The 19,610-nt window shown below is 36.3% G+C and overlaps 2 protein-coding genes and 1 long non-coding RNA gene across 4 annotated transcripts; 2 read left to right on the top strand and 1 right to left on the bottom strand.

The window, feature by feature from the left end:
* Positions 1 to 744: 744 nt before the first annotated feature.
* LOC110105053 (40S ribosomal protein S30) lies at positions 745 to 1,377 on the bottom strand. The gene is made up of 3 exons (XM_020834413.2): positions 1,310 to 1,377; positions 1,060 to 1,197; positions 745 to 984 (listed from the first exon to the last, which is right to left on the bottom strand). The coding sequence occupies exons 1-3, from the start codon at positions 1,311 to 1,313 to the stop codon at positions 938 to 940; spliced, it is 189 nt and encodes a 62-aa protein (XP_020690072.1). The 5' UTR covers positions 1,314 to 1,377; the 3' UTR covers positions 745 to 937.
* Positions 1,378 to 1,507: 130 nt separating this feature from the next.
* Positions 1,508 to 11,338, top strand: LOC110105059 (rhodanese-like domain-containing protein 7). 2 transcript variants are annotated; one of them, XM_020834420.2, is made up of 5 exons: positions 1,508 to 1,902; positions 8,507 to 8,758; positions 8,873 to 8,971; positions 9,581 to 9,841; positions 10,688 to 11,338. In XM_020834420.2, exons 1-5 carry the CDS (start codon positions 1,516 to 1,518, stop codon positions 11,081 to 11,083), a joined length of 1,395 nt encoding a protein of 464 aa, XP_020690079.2. In that variant the 5' UTR covers positions 1,508 to 1,515; the 3' UTR covers positions 11,084 to 11,338. The 2 variants fall into 2 exon arrangements, with proteins under 2 accessions (XP_020690079.2, XP_028549359.1); XM_028693526.1 differs by lacking the exon at positions 8,873 to 8,971.
* Positions 11,339 to 14,901: 3,563 nt separating this feature from the next.
* LOC110105034 lies at positions 14,902 to 19,099 on the top strand. Its single transcript, XR_002304110.2, has 2 exons — positions 14,902 to 15,168; positions 18,739 to 19,099. It is a non-coding gene; the product is annotated as an uncharacterized LOC110105034 (long non-coding RNA).
* The last annotated feature ends 511 nt before the right edge of the window (positions 19,100 to 19,610 follow it).

The following is a 19,610-nucleotide window of genomic DNA, read 5'->3' as shown; positions in this document are numbered from 1 at the left end:
TATGTTCCTACAGAAGACCAGACTGTCAATGCACTCAACAAACCTTTGTCGTGTTATCCGTCTCTCTTCTTCGTTCCAAGATTGGACTCTCCAACCAAAGCTCCATCTTAGGGGGGCATGGGCATATTTATAGAACAACTGAATTTACATTATTTGTACAACTTAATTTACTCTTTGACACAAATTTTGTAATTTTGAATTTATTTGAATCCCTTCAATCAACAAATTTAGCATTAATCAAGAGATTTAACCAAATCTGGGAAAATGCCCAATCATGTATAAATACATCCATTCCATAAATGATATACACACAACAGAGAGCAAACATTTCCTCGATAATCACTCTATAGTGTTCATAAAAGAAGTAAAGATAAACGAGGATGGGGTCAACCCTATCTCAAATCATCTTTAGAATTGAAATAAACTTGGACCTCACCATTGGCAATAATAGAGAAAGAAAGATTTGTCATGCACATACCCTTGCTAGCCAATCCCTTGAGAAGAAAAGGTTAGTTAACACTATCAAAGCCTTGCAAAGGTAGTTTATCTGTTTGCAGACAAAATTATTAAATTTGAAGTCGAACAACATGAACAACCATTGCAGCCCCATTGTTTGAAGAGTACAGACTTTATGCTTTTTATTGACTCCTATCCTAAATATGCATAATAATTGGAATCATGGCTTTCCTACTGCATTGAACAACAGAAGTAATACAAGCAAAAAAAGGAGAACACACAATAAAATGAGTTCAGACAATAAAGCAAGATAAGAAAGTGATAAATCAACAAGATCTCATTAATACAATTCAAAAGCAATTACCTATAAAGTTAATTCATACTCGAGGGTTTTGATCCTTTCAATACAAAGAAAACAACAAATTACCAAAGACATACAAAAATCAGAATTCCACTCCTACGAACTTTGCAAGCCAGATCTTTACTTCTCGGACGAGTTGGGTCCCCTCTTCTTACCGAATCCAACGACTGGAAAGAAAAATTAAGATCATAAGAAGCAATCCCTATATTGAAAAGCTAGAAATTACGGACTGCGGAGCTCACCGGCGGTGACGAAGCGGCGGTTGTACTGCATCCGCTTGTGGGCCCTCCCCCTCGGCTTCTTCTTCTTGTCTTGTTTCGCCACCTTCGGCGTTTGCCCCCTCACCTTACCAGCGCGAGCCAGAGATCCGTGCACCTTTCCTGCAAATCATTTCGATAGAAAATAAGAAACGATCCATAAAATCGATGCTCAAACCCCAACTCCCGATCGAAAGGAAAAACTTAAACAATAAAATACAAGCTTTTTCCTTACCCATGGCGGACAAACAAGAGAGACCGCCGTTCGAATGATCGCGTTTGCTAACTCAAAGCGAGAATTTATCTCTTTACATGAAACCCTAGTAGCGCTGGCCTCAAACATTTTAGACCGTTCGATGTGAATCGATGGTTTATTACATGACACGTCAGCTTATAGAACAGTACGTCCTTGACAGATAAGGTTAGGTTTTCTTCGAATTGATGAACCCAATGGACAGAATCGGTGCGGCCGCGACGGAGGTGTGGGTGCTCACCATACCGCCTAGCTTCAGAAATCCTCCCTATTGGCCTATAAGAACCCTTCTCTCCATGAAAGCAGCCGAAGTGAAATCCATTGCCGCTAATCTCTCTTGCAGTGCGACTCACGGCGGCTCACTTCCTATCAAAAGCCGAGTTCTTCGCGCTGCCGGATTTCGCCAGGAACCCAAAGCGGTTGGCGGCGGGAGCTTGCAGATGTCCATAGCGAGGGATGGACAGGATGCGGAGAGGTCTATGCCGCCTTTAGTGGTTGTGTCCTTCTATAAGTTTGCGGTTTTTGCGGACTACAAGGATATGCGCATGCCATTGAAAGATCTCTGCGAAAAAGTGGTGAGGAGATAGGAAGTTCTGCTTTTGCACTAATTTTTGGATGTTAAGTGAGATTGCTGTTATCTATGCTTAAACAATTTAATATTTTCATGCGCAAATTATAACAGCTATCTCTGATATGATCAGCAAGACCTCCTGCTATTTAGCATTGCAATTTGTATACTTTAGTTGCTAGTAAGTGAAATTTGGCTAGTGTTTGCTTCGGAATTATAGCTAATTGATCTACATCAAGAAAGGGAAGCCACCTTTTGAATAGGTGTGAATTCTTTGAGGAGAAGAGAGATTAAGAAAGAAAGAAAGCAGAAATCTTATTTCTTGAATTCCATTACAGCATAGGGTCTATTTATAGAGATTTATATGAACTAATTTTGGGTTTAATAGAGGTTCATACTAGTTGATTTAATACAAGTAAAATAAAAGAACTAAAAATGAGTCTGGGATCAATGTCAGACCAGCTGATTTAATGCAAATAAAATAAAAGAACTAAAAATGAGTCTGGGATCATTTTAATGCTAATCACAAGTTATTGTCGGTTGTTATACTGCACCAAATCTTTGAAAGATTTGCTTCCTTGTTCTTCTATGGTAGATTTTAAATATTTTATTATCTTTATGCTGATTTTTTGAATTGTTCATTTATTCTTGACATTATTGTTGTACTATCCTTGAATCCAAAATAATATATTATTGCTTAACACTCCCTTCACCATAAAAAATAAATTTGTCCACAAGGTTGAGAGATGGAAAAGAAGTAGAAAGAGCTTTCATGCCTAACCATTGGTACCAAGTAGCCGTAGGTACTTTAAGATGAAAGGAAGTTATTTTAACTCAATCATAATCATGTGCGTTGTGGAAACCAAAGTTTTCCTATTCTTTAGAGGTCCATGTTCGACGTTGAATCCATTATAAAGCGAAAAAGTTCAAATTTCATTGATTTAAGAAAAGAGAAACTTGTAGAAGACGGTGGCAGCTATAGGGAAGGGATTTGTTCAGCAGAACCAAGGATGCTGACGGAAGACAAAGGATCTTGATGGAGTGGAGTAGTTGGGCGGTCAATGCACAAACTATCAAGTTTCTTGTCAATAAAATGTATAAAAGCATGGAATTGTTGAATTGATGAGCCAATGAAAGCAAATTGAACATTGACTTGTTGTGGAGATTTTTGAATTTAAGAGAATTATAATTCTTGATTGGTTTGCATTGTTCGGAGAGCTGTTTTTTTTCATGTTGAGACGACCTTGGCGGCTGTTGAAAGGGAATATAAGATGTAGTTCTTGATAAGAAGAACAGTGACCTGATAGAATCTTCAAAGAAGAAAGAGTAAATTGCAAGAATTGGATTGGTTTTTGAAGGAGAATCAACATCTTGATGCTGCAGATTTCTGAAGCCGAGGCTGATGCAATTTGTGAAGCTATCCTTGATGCTGATTTCTGAACCTGTTATTGATGTTGTAACCGTTCTTGATGCTGCCTTGACTATTTCTTGCTGTTGAAAATAGAAACTGATGGCTGATTATTGAAGGCAGTAGATTTCTGGAGGTGAACGGAGAACCTAAATGGTGCAGATTTCTTGCTGTTGTTCTTGAATGCGGCAGGTCAGCAGGTAAAATGAAGGCTGGGGCAGTGGAGGTGGCTTGCCCGCAGGATTAGGAGGTGTGTAATGGAGTTTTGGTGGAGGAGAAGAGATCTGGTGGCTGGAAGGAAGGTTGGTTGTAGTGGAGAGTGCTGGCCAATAGGATAGGAGATGGAGAGGTAAGTTCTTAGGGAGAAGAAGAGGGCTAGCAGCTGAAAAGAAGTGTTGGTTGCAGTGGAGACTGCTGGGTGGCAGGAGGGGGAAATGAATTTTGTTGTCTCAACAAGAGCATCATTTGATATGCTTCTTGATCTACATCAAGAAAAGGAAGGCACCTTTTGAGTATGTGTGGACTCTTTGAGGAAGAAGAAGGAGAAGAAGAGAGATTAGAAAAGAAAGAAAGTAGAAATCTTATTTTCTGAATTCAAGTACAATATTTGGGGTCTATTTATATAGAGGTTTACATGAATCGTTTTTTGGGTTTAATAGAGGTTCAAACCAGCTGGTTTAATATGTGTACAAGAAAAGAACAAAGAATGGGTGTGTGACCTGTGTAATGCTGAAATAACTTAAACTACGAGTTTTTGAGCCGGTCAGTTGTTGTAGTGCTTCCAATTTTTGCAAGATTTGTTTTCTTCTTCATCTATGATGGACTTTAATATTTTATTATTTTGATGCTAATTTTTTGAGTTATTCATCCATTCTTAACATTGTTGTTGAACTATTTTTTAATCCAAAATAATATGCTATCGCTTAACATATTGTGATGGTTTGGTTGGTCTTTGATTAATCACTCATTAGTGGGACGATATTTTTTTCTGGTTTTTTTAAGGAAGATAGGGATAGAATTGTACACTCATAGTTATACACTTTTTTACTTTGTTTATTATAGATATGCAAATGCAAGCTTCAGGATAAGACATGCATTTCGAGAGTTCTTTTAAACTCTTTATGCCCGAGAATGGCAAGAATTTTGCTGTACATCTAGGGCAAATAGCGTTGTCCTCCCACACTTTAATACCCAAACCTTCATAATACAATTTCCCTCCCAAAACCTCCTCTCCCCACTCCATTTGAATTTCCCTTTATTAAATTAATGGGGCCCGCTCCTTTTGAGCGGAACAGGCAGAGGAGGCGGAAGTACTATAAACCAGCGGCCCTTTGGCCGGCTGGTTTTGGACCGGTTCCAAGTGAACCGGTCTAATAGGTTGCCACTGATTGTTTTGGCTTGGTAAGTTCCTTTGGATAATCTTGTTTATTAAATAGATAAATCTTATTGGATCAATGCTTCTCATACCTTCTAGCTCTTTGACCTAGACTTTTTGGAATTTTTGGCTTTGATATCAATATGATGAACAATCTATAAGATATTTATGGTGAAGGCAACAACTTAATTGGTGCTTTTTTAAGATGATGGTGAAAGGGTTATTTGGGTGGTGATAAAATGGGTATTTAGGGTTTAGACAAATTTGATAGTTTATATGCTGTTAAAGGACAAGTTTGTCTTTGATTAAAATCTTAAGAAACTTCATGTTTGAAATATTAAAGAACTAATTATGATATTCTTATAGACTTTAGATTAGTAGTTAAAAAAGTTATAATATTTTTAATTTAGTTATTCATAGCAGGAAATTCTCTCTCTATTTCAAGCTTTTAGCTTTGGTATCTTAGGGTTATTGGAGAGTAGAAGCCTTAGAAGATTATGAGGAATGTGAGGGACTATTTGAGAGTTTTGAAGAGGTTGGATGTATTTATGATTTGAGGGAAGCTATGCTCGAATTTATATAGAGGAGATGAAAATTATGTGGGAGAAAAGAAGAATAATGTCGGGAAAAGATAATTAAGGACTCTCCAAAGTTCTAAGAGATCGGCCATTAAGTTTCATGGAAGAGTAGAACAGCTATCAAGCCTTTCTACGCAAAATTTTAACAAGCTAAAATAATTTTTATTTAATGCGTTAAAGGTACAAAGCTATAGCCCCTTTTTATAGGCTTTTTCCAAGCCTGGATCATTTTGAGAAGCCTTACAAGTTGATAAAATACTATTATATGGATTAATGATTTATCTTAACATAAAGCAAAAAAATAAGAAAAATAAAATGAAATTTAAAGCTTTTAAATGCATGAAGATTTGGATTTATTAAAATAGGCAAATAGAGTTGTCCTAGAATTAAGCAATTTATGAAGATTTTTTTTTCTTTTTAATTGGTATAACCCACCTACCAATCAAGCTTCTTAATTATTCTTCTATGATTTTGAAAGAATTATTGTTAGATCATGAGCTTGCATGGAGAGTTATGTATGATGCATGATCGAAATCTTGATGCAAAGTCTTGGTTTGTGACATTGTCATCGACTTTTGTCTTAGTATTACATCATGTTGAGATGTCACTTGTAGGTGACATGCTGGCTGATCCATGCTTCCTTTACGCCACAATTACTGAAAGTTGTACCATCTCACTTATGTACATGTACAGCATTCTAGCAAATCCTTTCTTGCTTCTAACTGAAATTGGTTGGGTTATGTCAAGTTGCTTTTTTGGAATGCCCTAGTGCTAGTAAAATTAGAATTTGGGTGGTGGTGAGATGGGTATTTAGGATTTAAACAGATTTGATATTGAAACTTCTAAGCTATTAAAGTGCAAGTTCTTCGTGAATAAATATTTGGAAACTTCAAATCAAATATTTGAAATACTATGAAACTAATGATGATATTCTTATGAACTTTAGATTGGTGGTTCAAAAGTTATAATATTTGTTATCCGGTTTCTCATAACAAAGAATTATTTTTCTATTTTGAGATTTTGTCTATGGTATCTTAGGGGTATTGGGGACTAGAAGCCTTGAAAGATTATGAGGAATGTCGAAGACTATTTGAGAGAGTTTTGAAGAGGTTGAGCGTAATTATAAGTTGAGTGAAGCTAGGCTCGAAGCTATGTAAAGGATATATAAATTATATTAGGAAAAAAAAAGAAAAATAAGGTTGGGAAAAGATGATTGAGGACTAACCAACGCTCTTACAGATCGGCCATCAAAGTTTCATTGAAGAATAGAGTAACCATCAGGCCTTTCCACACAAATTTTTTGCAAGTTAAAATAATTTTTATTTAATGCGTAAAAAGTATAAAGCTAGCTCTTATTTATAGGCTTTTTTCAAGCTTGGATAATTTTGAAAAGCTATAGGAGCTAATAAAATGCTCTTATATGGATTGATAACTTATCCTAATATAAAAGACTATGATGCATCGACACTTCTCCTCAAAGAGGCGTGCAGTGTCCGACACCGTATCCGACACGACACTCTTCTGACACTCCTCCGACACGTGTCAGACACGCCAAAAATGTAACTGATTAAAAAAATATTAAATACAAATTGGACACGCGTGTCCGACATGCGTATTTTAAATATTTTATGAATTATTAAAATATTTTTTTTTTGTATTTGACGAGATTTAAACTAAATTTCTTATTTCATATCCACAATGCTAAATCAACATCCGCACTTAATACCCAATCATCGAATATTCTCATTTTCATTTCTTTTTGGCAGTGAAGGTATTTTCTTACTAGAATGGATATAATATAACCCAGATTGTAAAGTTATTCCGAGTGAAAATTTATATATCCAACATCGATTATTAGTTTTGGACTTTAAGATAAAAGGGCATAAAATAAAAAATATAGTAAAACATTTTTCTAGGATTAGATGGGGGAATTTAAAGAATATTAACAAAAATATTTTTGAGAGTAAGATTTTAGATCTTAAGATTTTGTCTGTGTTCAAAGATCGAAAAGCCAAAAGCTTTGATGGTTTGGTCACATAAAAAGGCGGCCTTCCGATGACCCGGTTAGGAGAGTAAAGGTATTAGATTTGACTTGTGTTAAGAAAAGTATGGGTAGACCTAAAAAGACTTGGTTAGAAAATATTAGGAATGACCTATCTTTATTAGATTTAAACGAGAATTTGACTTTTAATATGACACAATGGAGAAAAAGGATTCATGTAGCCGACCCCACGTAGTGGGATAAAGGCTTGATATTGTTGTTGTTGTTGTAGTGAAGGTATTTTCATCTCATCTCTCAGTGACTTATAAACGGCAGCGACGCTTGACTCTCGACATCCTAATACTAATCATTTTAAACACAAATTCTAGTTAAATGACTTATAATTTTCAAATTATTTTTTAAATTATACTTATTTAATTTTTATGCACTATTTTTTAAATATTAAAATTATAATACTGTGTCAACCCGTGTCCGTGTCCTATATTTTCAATAACTAACGTGTCCCGTGTCCGTGTCCATGTCTGTGCATCATAGATAAAAGAAAGAAAATAAAAAAAATAAAATAAAATTTAAATCTTCTAAATACATGAAAATTTGGATTTATCAAATTAAGCAATTAGAATTGTCCTGAAATTAAGCAATTTATGAAGGTTTTTTCCTTTTTGATTCATATGACCCATCTATCCATCAAAGCATCATAAATTAATTTTCTTAATTTTTCTCCCATGATTTTAAAAGGATTATGAGTGGATCATGAGCTTGCATGGAGGATTATGTATGATGAACAATCCAAATCTTAATGCAAAGTCTTAGTTTATGTTATTATTATTATCTTTTGTCTCATTGTTATATCATGTTGAGATGTCACTTGTAGGTGACATGCTGGCTAACCCATGCTTTTTTCCACGGTTAGTGTAAGTTGTACCATATCACTTATGTGTAACATTCTAGCAAATCATTGCTTGCTTCTAACAGAAATTGGTTGAGGTAATGGAAAGATGCTTTAACTGTGGCAATGGGAATTTTATAAATCTTATTTAATCAAATCCTAAATGTGTTTAATCCCTCTCTAACCCTCTGTTGTATTTACAGCATTCAAAATAGCTTGTAATGTAATTTTAACTAGCTAAGTAATGTGCGAGGACTATGTCAGTACCTTAATTTCCATGTTTAATTATAACATTGTACATTTTTCCGATCTTTCATCAATTTGCATGCATGGAGATTTACATAGCTGATTCTCTTCAGCGTATTTCAGGAGGTATCATTCTGGCACCAGAGGGAATAAATGGTAGCATATGTGGAACGCAAGAGTCAGTACAGAAGGTTCTTGAATTTATTCAATCTGATGCAAGGCTAAAAGGCGTAAAAATGGTTGAATCACCTGTTACTCCTGAGGAAGAGGCCATTCATCATGGACACACCAGCCATTCTCCTCTTGGAGCAGGTGATGATGCTCCTTTTCGTTGGGATCATGTTCGTGTTAAGTTGAAGAAAGAGGTAAATTTTCTATGTTTGAATGCCTTTTCTACTGTCCCTTTCACTAAACAAGAGTGGAGGCTCTACTATCAGAAAACATTAGAAAATTATTCTTTTAAATGTTTTTGCAAGCAGATAGTGACATTTGGGGATGTAAGCGTGTTGCCTACTGAAAGAGTTGGAAAGTATGTTCAATCAAGGGACTGGAATGCGTTGATTAGTGATCCTAACATTGTGAGTACCTCAATGTTACAGTATGTTATTGTTTTTTGCTGTCTGGATTTCAATAAATAAATTGCAATATTGTGTTCAATTTGGTGGTGAGACCTGCAATGTTTTATGGTGCCGAATGTTGTCCATTAAAAGAGAAGCATAGTACTAAGTTAAGTGTTGCAGAGATGAGGATGCTTAGGTGGATGCGTGGCTTTACCCTTAGAGATAGGATACGAAACGAGCATATACGTGAAAGGTTGGACTAGCTCCAGTGGAAGATAAGATTAGAGAGAATCGCCTTAGATGGTTTGGTCACATTAAACGGAGGCCTTCCGATGAACCGGTTAGGAAAGTTGAGGTATTAGATTTGACTTATGTTAAGAAAGGTAGAGATAGACCTAAAAAGACTTGGTTAGAAAATATTAGAAATGATCTTTCTTTATTAGATTTGAATGAGAATTTGACTTTTAACAGTACACAATGGCGAAAAAGGATTCATGTAGCCGACCCCACGTAGTGGGACAAAGGCTTGTTGTTGTTGTTGTTGTTGTTGTATTGTGTTCAATTTGGGCATCAAGAAAAGTGCAGGAAAGAAACATTAATGTGCTAACCTTAACATTTATGGGCTAGGTGTTAATCGATGTACGCAACATGTATGAGACCCGCATAGGTAAGTTCAAAGGTGCGGTCGATCCACGCACAGCATCATTTCGAGAATTTCCATCCTGGGTGAAGGAGGAGTTTCAGGTCGGGTCAAGAATTCAGCAGGTAGACACAGAGGATGACAGACTTGGAGAACCACCTAAGCTGCCTCGTGTCGCAATGTACTGCACTGGCGGAATCAGATGTGAGAAGGCTTCAAGTTTTTTGCTCAGCAAAGGTTTTGAAGAGGTATGAAGTTCCCTTCATGCTATGTTCCTCCATGTTCATATTTTTATCCTCAGATAAAATTTCTCTCTTTAGATAATATTTTGAAAAAATCATAACTAGTTAAGAGCATCTTTATGAAATTCATGACAACTGGGGGTGGATCCACCTAAAGGCTAGGGGGCAATTGCCCCCTCGAGAAAATAAAAAAATTCTTTATTCTATGATTCTTTTGGTAATTTATTCCTCTCTTATTTTTTATTCTTTATTACAAGTATTTTCAGGAAATTCCCCCCCCCCCCCCCCCCCCCCCCCCCCCCCTCTAAAAGTTTTAAAATACTTTTTTCTTTAGGCAATTGACTCAACATGATTAAACACATTGTGTAGGATGTTATTATTAGGGAACCATGAACCAAATTCAAAGAGAAATAGTAAAGATAATCCAAGAATATTCTTACAACCAAATACAAAGACAAATAGCAAAGAGAAATTGTAAGGTTGAAACCCCCAAGGGAGCGCTGCCCCCTTGGACCCCCGACATATCTGTGAAGCGTACAACGATCAAGGATATGAATAAATAGGGGTCGAGAGGCAGCGCCCTCGGAATAAATTTTGGTTGTAAGGATATTTATGGAAAAGAAATCTCTATACTTTTACTTATAAATTTGCCCCCCCAGAAAATTAAGGTTGGTTCTGCCCCTAATGACAACTGAATGCAATTGTTTGGGAGTTGTTATAAACTATATTAAGTGGAAAGCCATTTAGTCTTCCCTTATCTCCTCTTCTATGTCCAATATTAAAACTTCAAGCAAAATTTATGATGATCCACTTTATTGTTTCTGATATTCTTCCTTGTTGTCATTCTTGTAGGTTTATCATTTGGAGGGAGGGATTCTCAAGTATCTTGAAGATGTGCCAGAATCAGAGAGCCTATGGGAGGGTGAGTGCTTTGTGTTTGACAAACGTGTATCTGTTGAGCATGGTTTGGAACAAGGGAGCTTCAAGCTATGTTACGGCTGCAAACAACCAGTGAGCGACGCAGACATGGAATCCCCAGAGTGGGAGTTTGGTGTTTGTTGCCCTTACTGTTTCTCCACCAAATCAGAAAAAGAGAAAGAGAGAGCAAGAGCAAGACAAAAGCAGTCTGAAACCTGGGGAGTTATCGGCGGACCTGATAAGGGACGCCGGAATCCCCATAGATCCCAGCTGAGCTATGGAAAGGTAGAAATGCCTCTTCCCAGCTCAATCCATCATCCTCTTTTGTGACTTTTGTTCACTGAGGTTTTATTTGGGACGGTTTTTTTACTGCTTCTTAAAGCAGCTTTCTATTAATTTTTATAACATAAAGCTTCTTTTAAGTAGTAAAAACCCGTCCCAAACGAAGCCCGAAGCAGTTGGAGCTGTTCATGTTTAGTTTTTCATATTGGGTGTTGATTGATTAATGTCTTATGTTTCTCATTGTGCCTATGTTTTGGTTTGAATTCTCTTGCTTCATTTCTAATTGAGCACTCATTGTGGCTATGTTTTGGATGTTGGTCGACCCACAGGAGATTTAGGTTATGGTGAAGCTTGTGAAGTGAGAAAATGTATTTTGAATATCCCAATGTAAATTATATATGTATGTTTGAATTTGATTGTGAATTTTAATAATCAGGTAAGAATCTAATTCATGAAAGTGTTAATTTTGCAAATAAATAAAATTTGGAGGATATATATGGAATTACCTCCAGAAGTTAACATGAATTGTTTGTCTTGCTAATCATTTCGTCAAGTGATGATTAAGATGGATCCCATCAACTAATAAAAAATTAATTCCACCTAATTTGACAATTAAAGTTAATGATTCTTAACCCTTCATTTTCCTTCGCAGTTAAGATTTAAATATTTATTTATTCCAGACTGATCTATCTAACCATCTGTATTCTTTTAAGGTAACAGCTGAAAGAAAAAAAAAAAATTCAACCACATATGACCATTTTTAGTGCGTAAGAACAACTAAATATTTAATTATTTTTAAACAAATAATCTAATATATATTTAAAAATAATCTGATCTGATTCCAAGTGAGCTTTAATCAGGCATCATGTGAATATATTTGAAAACTTATGAATATTAATTGAGGAATCAACTGATCTTCTTATGATTATAATAAAACTAAGCGTCTCGATGAGCTGAATCTAACGAGCTTAAGATCATTAGATTCTGTCATCATGAAGGTACTTAATGACTTAATAAACAATTGACAATCAATTAGATCTATATAGATTGTACGATGTAGTTTTTTTTTATTATTATTTTGATCAAATTTGATCAAATATTTCTCTTAAAAAGGCTATAAATATGATCATATTCTTTACAGGAAGGGGGATTGTAGAATTGAGAGAGCTAAAGAACTATATAGCAATTTCCAACAATTAATGCCAACAACCACCTCAATAGTCATCGCCACCATCATTGAATGCCTGTCATCCAATTAAGACTATTAACATATAACTCTGACACTTTGTTTTAACAATCCTCTAGTGGACGATTGATTTATGTAATCTCTCTAACATAATAAAATAATTGTGTTCAACTTTATATAAAAAAAAAATCCCAAATTCCTCTTTTGTGAGGAAGGATTCTTATATTTCAGATGTCTGGTGATTTTTCTCATTCTTGAGTTATTCCTATATTTCGCAACTTTTAGATGGGCGTGTTGAATTTTTGTACAAAGTTAAAATAATAAGCATATGTTTTAACATCTAAAAAGCTTATCTAATATGATTATAATTCTATCAGTAAGTGAAATATATGACCTATCTATGTAAGAAAACAGATATTTAAAAATACATAAAATTTATAATAAATTATTATTTTTAGTTCTTTTACGGAGTCATTCTTGACAAAATAGGAGAGAGGTATGAGACTTTTTTTTGTAGCTTATTTTATTATGGTTCTATGTTTGGTATTACAGAAATACTGTGTTTCCACGACAATCTTCATACCAATTAACAAAGTTATGCTGTTGTCATCGGGATCTATCCATAGCTAGATCACTTTTTGTCTGCACTCCTGTTTCAGTGATTAATTTGTTAGAAACAATCAAAGATGAATATAATAGTTATCCACTTAAAATTTTACCTCAATATATCAAGAAAATTTATCTATATATATATATATATGTATGTATGTATGTATTGCAGGCGAGAATATATGCGACGATGGAGTAAGAGAATAAAACATCTTAGTAATGTGCTTATATTCGTACACCAACAGATAGTTGAGAGAGAATAACACTAGATGTTTTTTTATGTGAAAAACCTGGAAAGGGAAAGCCACGGGGCCTAGCCCAGATGAAAAAATTTCACTAAATTTGAATGAATTATACAGCTTGATTTGCCCATTTACTTGGAAATGGTGGAATTACAGTAGATAGGATAATCGTGCATAAATCTGACAATGGTTGACGTACGGACCAAAATTCGGCAATAGTCGACGACGAGTGGAAGTTTGGCAGTGGACAGGAAGAACTCCAACGATGATCAACGAACAAGCTGAAGTCTGGCGGTGATCGACAAACGGCCAGAAGTTCGACAATGGTCTGCGGGAAATAAGCTCCCAAAATTTTCCATTCTCTTCCTTTTTTATGCCTCTTTTTCTCCTCCATAAGAATAATGAGGGATTATTTATAGTTTTTATATATAATTGTGATAAGATATGATCTTTTTCATAAATTTGTGTTTACACCACTATCCCATTTGTGTTTCAACAATTGTTATTCGGAGACTTAAGTCACAACCCCACTTGAGTTACACTCATCCTCACCAAGACTTAGGCTTCGTTTGGGACGGCTTTCTTTCTGCTTCTTAAATCAACTTTATAGTATCAAAAAATTTATTTTTTGTACTAAAAAACTATTTTATGAAGCAGTAAGAAAGTCATCCCAAACAAAGTCTTATTTTACAAATATTATTTGTGATAGAACTATCATCATGCATGAACCTATATCATAATTCCTTGCACCATAGTTCACTTTAATAAGACATACACTGCAAACTTACTAAAGTCGCAACCTTCTACTGCAAAAACTTTTGTGATAATATATTAATTTTATACAAATTCTTAACGGGATAAGGTCGTTAGGAGTGTCAATATTTGACACGATTCGAAAATCCGACATGAATCTGACCCGAAAATTTTGGCTTAGGGTCAATCCAGACCTGAAATGGGTCGGATTCGGGTTCAACAAATCGACCCGTTTCAAAAACCGGGTTGGGCTCGAATTGACCTAGAAACCTAAATTTTACCCGTTTTTGACCCGAGAACTCATTTTTTGATATGGAAACCCAAAACCGATCCGTTTTTTTATCCCAAAATCTGATATTGACCCATTTTTTGACATGAAAACTAACAATTTTTTGTCAGCCCCAGCTCATTCGGGTCATGTCGGGTTGACTCGAACTTGAAGCTTGTAGGGTTTGGGTTCGAAAAACTGACCTGTTTGCAAAAACGGATCAGGTTCAAGTTAACCTGAATAGTGCCGATCAATCTCGAATTTGACCCGAACCATCACCCAAAATTGACACCCCTAAAGATCATATGAGTTTTTATGTTCAATAATGCTTCAAAAAATATATTATATCACCGTTTATTATTTTATTTTAATTAATTATGCACATCAAATAAAACTTAACTTGAACAATCAGATCGATCGACATTATAATGATTCAATTTTCAGCTCACACATCTTTATTATGAGTAGTTATAAGTTGAAATTAGGATTGAGATGAAAAACAATACATTTCACCATTCTCTTTGGTTTGTTGGTTGCGAGTTTGACCCTCAATTAAGAGGTCCTAAATTTGAGTCTCGTGTATATATATATATATATATATATATATATATATATATTGTATGTATTTGATGCTTCCTCTAATTTCTTAAAAAGAAAATGTGGACCGACCAAATCATTAAAAACCGATTAATTCTAGCAATAATCACGACATGATAGCGTCCATGGCAATCGTGAATCGCACGGACAGGCGAGCTTAGTGGATAATAATGCCAATACTTTGGTTGTTCAAAGGCTGTGGTGTTTGATGCAATATACGTGATCTAATCCACCTACACGATGAAGACACTTATTTAACGCGTTTCTGCTGAGATTTGGGATTTAATTCATATTAAGCCTTTCTTCTCTTCTTCCACGAATTTAGACGTCTTTCCCTCTCCTCGGAAAGAACTGAAAACCCTAAGAAGAGAGGAGTCTTCTTCTTCAAGTTTGTCTTCGCTTTGTCTTAAATCGATGTGCTTTTGTTCCATTGAAGTTCTCTTCTGGTTGGGATTTGGCACTTCAATAAGAAGTTGAGGTATGGATGATTTCAGTTTATCGTTTTATAATATTGATTCCTTCTCGCAGCTAAATGTGATTTTCACCTAGAATGATTTCATTCTTTTTCTTCATGTTTTATTACCCTCTGGAGAACTTCTCTTTCTCACGCTGCCCATGTTTATTAAAAAAGAAATTTGGGCTTTTTAATGGAAACAAGGTCAGACTGTCTTCTCTAATATCTATGATATGAGCTACTATTTAATTAAAGAAGATGTAAAAGCTCAATACTGTATTCTTAGCTTTGCCATTCTCATCCGGAATACAATTCCATAATCAAATTTTCTCTGATTAGACTTGATACATCATCAAAAAATTATCTTGATCGGGCACGAATCTCAAGGCAAAATCAAGTTGGAAACTTCAATTTCAGCAAACTTATAGTAGAACTGAACGTCTCGGAAATACGAACCCAAGGGAACCAAATTCGACTCAATCCTAGCCCAAATGAGTCCAAATAAAAGACCAAAAGCACATTTGGAGGGTTCAAACTGTAATTTGGATTACCAAACGGTTTTCAAATAAGATATGCTTATAGTCGAATCAAGCGGCTCGACGATACGATCCAACGAGCCTAAGATCGCCAAATTCTGATATCATTAAGACATTCAAATGCCCAATAAACGGTCCACGATCAAGGGTTTTAACATCGGCCGTCCATTCAAACCACTCCCAATTTACCCCTAATATTCCTCCTATTTATTGACCAGGGGGGGGGGGGGGAAGAAGGCCCAAGCTAGAAGAGAAGAGAGAAGCAAAGGAAGACCTCCGCTCATCGCCGGAATTCTATTAGGCATCAAACTTCTATCCATCGACAGACTTCTACCCAGTGCCGGACTTCCGCCCGTCGTCGGATTCTTACCAGACACCGGAATTCCACCCGTCGCTGGATTCCTACCCAATGTTAAACTTCCGACTGTCGCCGGATTTCTGCCCGACGCAGGACTTTCGCCCGTCACCGGAATTCCATCGGGCTTCTACCCGACACCAGACTTCTTCCCGTTGTCGGACTTCTATCTGACGTTGGACTTATGTCCATCGCTGGACTTCTACACCACGTCGTCCTTCTGACTTTCGTCTCTATATAACTTTCTTTATGACTTATGTCGCCCAGCAATTACAGTCCTTTCGACCTCCTTCGCCCACCGACTATGGCCCTTCCGACCAAGCAAACACGTCAACAGCAATTCTTCCTGTTTCCACCATTTAACACACTTTGTATGATGTATATTTGTTACATCAAGCTAAGTCGGAGTTCTGCCCAAGCAAGAAGAGAAGAGAAAGAAGCAAGGAAGAGACTCATCCTCGACCACTGTCGGACTTCCACACGGCAGCCTACCGACGTCGGAGTTTTGCCCGAATGCGAGGGGGGGGGGGAGAAGGCCCAAGCAAGAAGAGAAGAGAAAGAAGCAAGGAAGAGACTCCTCCTCGACCACTGTCAGACTTCCACCAGGTAGCCTACTGACGTCGGAGTTTTGCCCGAATGTCATCTGACATAGGATTTCTATCCGGCCGTCGACTGAAGTCGGACTTCTACCAGACGTCGGACCTCCGCTCATCGCCGGAATTCTATTAGGCACCAAATTTCTATCCATCGACAAACTTCTACCCAGTGCCGAACTTCAGCCCATCGCCGGATTCTTACCAGACATCGGACTTCTGCCCGTCGCCGGATTCCTACCCAATGTTGGACTTCCGACTGTTGCCGGATTTCTGCCCGACGCAGGACTTTCGCCAGTCACCGGAATTCCATCGGGCTTCTACCCGACGCCAGACTTCTTCCCGTTGTCAGACTTCTATCTGACATTGGACTTATGTCCATCGCTGGACTTTTACACCACGTCGTCCTTCCGACCTTCGTCGCTATATAACTTTCTTTATGACTTATGTCACCCAACGATTACAGTCCTTTCGACCTCCTTCACCCACCGACTATGGCCCTTCCGACCAAGCAAACACGTCAACAGTGATTCTTCCTATTTCCACCATTTAACACACTTTGTATGATGTATATTTGTTACATCAAGCTAAGGCCTTCCCCCAAATGAAGGGCCTCATTTGTAATCAACTGCAAATACTAGTTTATTCATTCAAACTAGGCTAGGCCCTATGATTTTTCCCCCTTTTCAGGAGTTTTCCATGTCAAAATCTTGGTGTCTTTTGTGAATACTATACTCACTCTTTTTATTTGATTGCGTGCTGGATCTTCGTGCAACGCTAAGACGCTAAACTGCATAGAAAGGTTGTGCCAATCACTGACAATAGCTGAGTTGTCCTACGAGTGAAGGAGGCATGACTTGGAGGTTGAGGATGAGATAATGCAAGAAGGTTATGAAGGCCATTGGGAATGAACACTCAATTCTCCTCCTGTAAGTGAAGACACACGCCTAAAGGGAGCAAGCAAGACAATACAAATAAATCATAATGCATTTAAAGATGATCAAATCAATCTTTTTTCTTGGGGGAGAAAGCCAGATGGATTCAAGAACATAAATTCAAATGAAGGAGAACTTCAAGGAGGGGTAAAAGCTCTAGAGTTAGTTCAACATTTGAAAGTTCATAATATTTAAAATGTCCCAAATGAGAAAATTTTGGGGCTATTAAGAATAAATATACTAGATTATGCCTCCAAGCTAGCCCAATTGACTTGTCTAAGTAGGTTGGTCTAGACTGATGGTGTTAAACTATCAATGGTGAATTGAGGCTGCAGGCTATCATTGACAACATCTTCAATCAAAAATCAAAATATATCATCTTGCAAATCTCGACACCACAAATCCAACAAAGGCGATGGATCAAATTTTCAAACGACAAATTGGCCTTTGCAATGCTGAGGAAGTTCATGAATTAAATGAACACGGCTTAAAACGATTGTATGTGACTGCCAATCCTCAATGTGAAGACGTGCCTAAGAAAAGGATTTCTGGGGAACTCAAATTGTTCCAAGTTGATTTAGTTGGTTAAGGGTTTTATCATGCTTAGATTTGAGTCTTTTTGGAGTCATTGAAATTATTGCAACAAGACGTTCACCTAGGTGGTAAATTTAGGCTTCGTTTGAGACGGCTTTCTTACTGCTTCTTAAAGCAGCTTTCTAGTAAAAAATAAAAAATGGTGCTAAAAAGCTACTTTAAAAAGCAGTAAGAAAGCCGTCCCAAACAAAGCCTTATGCTATGTAATGCTTGTTCAATTGCTGAATTTTTAGTCAAAATAGGTGTGTCAAGCTGTTCATTGATTTTGAGATGCATGTTTTTTTATTATCCCAATAAATATGATCATAATATTTCATTTTGTTATTTTTTTATTTTATTATCAAATAATCTTAACATTTAGGCTTCGTTTAGGACAGCTTTCTTAATGCTTCTTAAAGCAACTTTTTAGTACAACAAATAAGATTTGTATTCTAAAAAGCTGCTTTAAGAAACAGAAAGAGAGCCGCGCCAAACAAAGCCTTAGATGTTGCTAGATTTAGGTGGCATTATTCAATAAATTGTTATTAGTCCTTTGGTAAAACTCTTTCGGTTTTTTTTTTTTTTTTTCAATTTATTTTCAGGGATAATGGGACATCACGACCATCATCACCATCATGACAATGACAGCCCATATGATGATCCTTTCTTGGTATGCTGCTGCTGCCCCTGCTTTGCGATTCTCTCCATCTTTAGGGGAATTGGAAGGTGCGTCTTTGTGGCTTGCTTCCCCTTGTTGAGATGTCTTGGCCTTGATGATTGTAGGCATCACCACCACCACCATCATCATTGTCATTTCCATTAATGTTGTGTACCTACAGCCATTGGTCTAAATAGTTATTCTATTTATATATGTTAAAATGTAATAAACAATTTATTTTGTTTGAAAACCAATGGATGTGAGATCAAATGGATTGATTTCAAGAACCTTGATGCTTTGTCCCACCTGTGCTATTCTTTTGTTATATTTGTTATTTGATGGGCATTTGGTTTACCTGCTTTACAACTCGCACTCAATATTCTAATGAGTTTTCATGGACTAAAAGTTTGATTAGCTAAATATTTATTTTATGTTCATAAGAAAATCTTTCGGAGTAAAGAAAAAGAAAGCAAGAGGATCGACAGAGTCAATTTGTTACCATGTTTTGCTTCTTAAATCAATTTTAGTATAAAATTTTAAATTTGTTATCAAAAATCTATTTTAAAAAACAGTAAGAAAATCATCCCAAATAAAACTATTATTTAGGTATTGTTTGGGATGATTTTTAGTACAAAAAATTGCTTTAAGAAACAATAAGAACGTCATCCCAAACAAAGTCTTAGTTGGAGAGCAATATTTCTTGTGTTTTAGAAAGTTACTTCAGAGTTGTTTCCTGAGAAGATAACTAGATGGTTTTTATGTTTTGTTTCTGTATGCATTTTCTTCTAGGCTGGTTTATAATGGTCTATCAAACAG

This window comes from Dendrobium catenatum, unplaced genomic scaffold, assembly GCF_001605985.2.
Source record: "Dendrobium catenatum unplaced genomic scaffold, ASM160598v2 fragScaff_scaffold_313, whole genome shotgun sequence".
Taxonomy (NCBI): domain Eukaryota; kingdom Viridiplantae; phylum Streptophyta; class Magnoliopsida; order Asparagales; family Orchidaceae; genus Dendrobium; species Dendrobium catenatum.
This window is presented reverse-complemented; position numbering and strand designations above follow the sequence as displayed.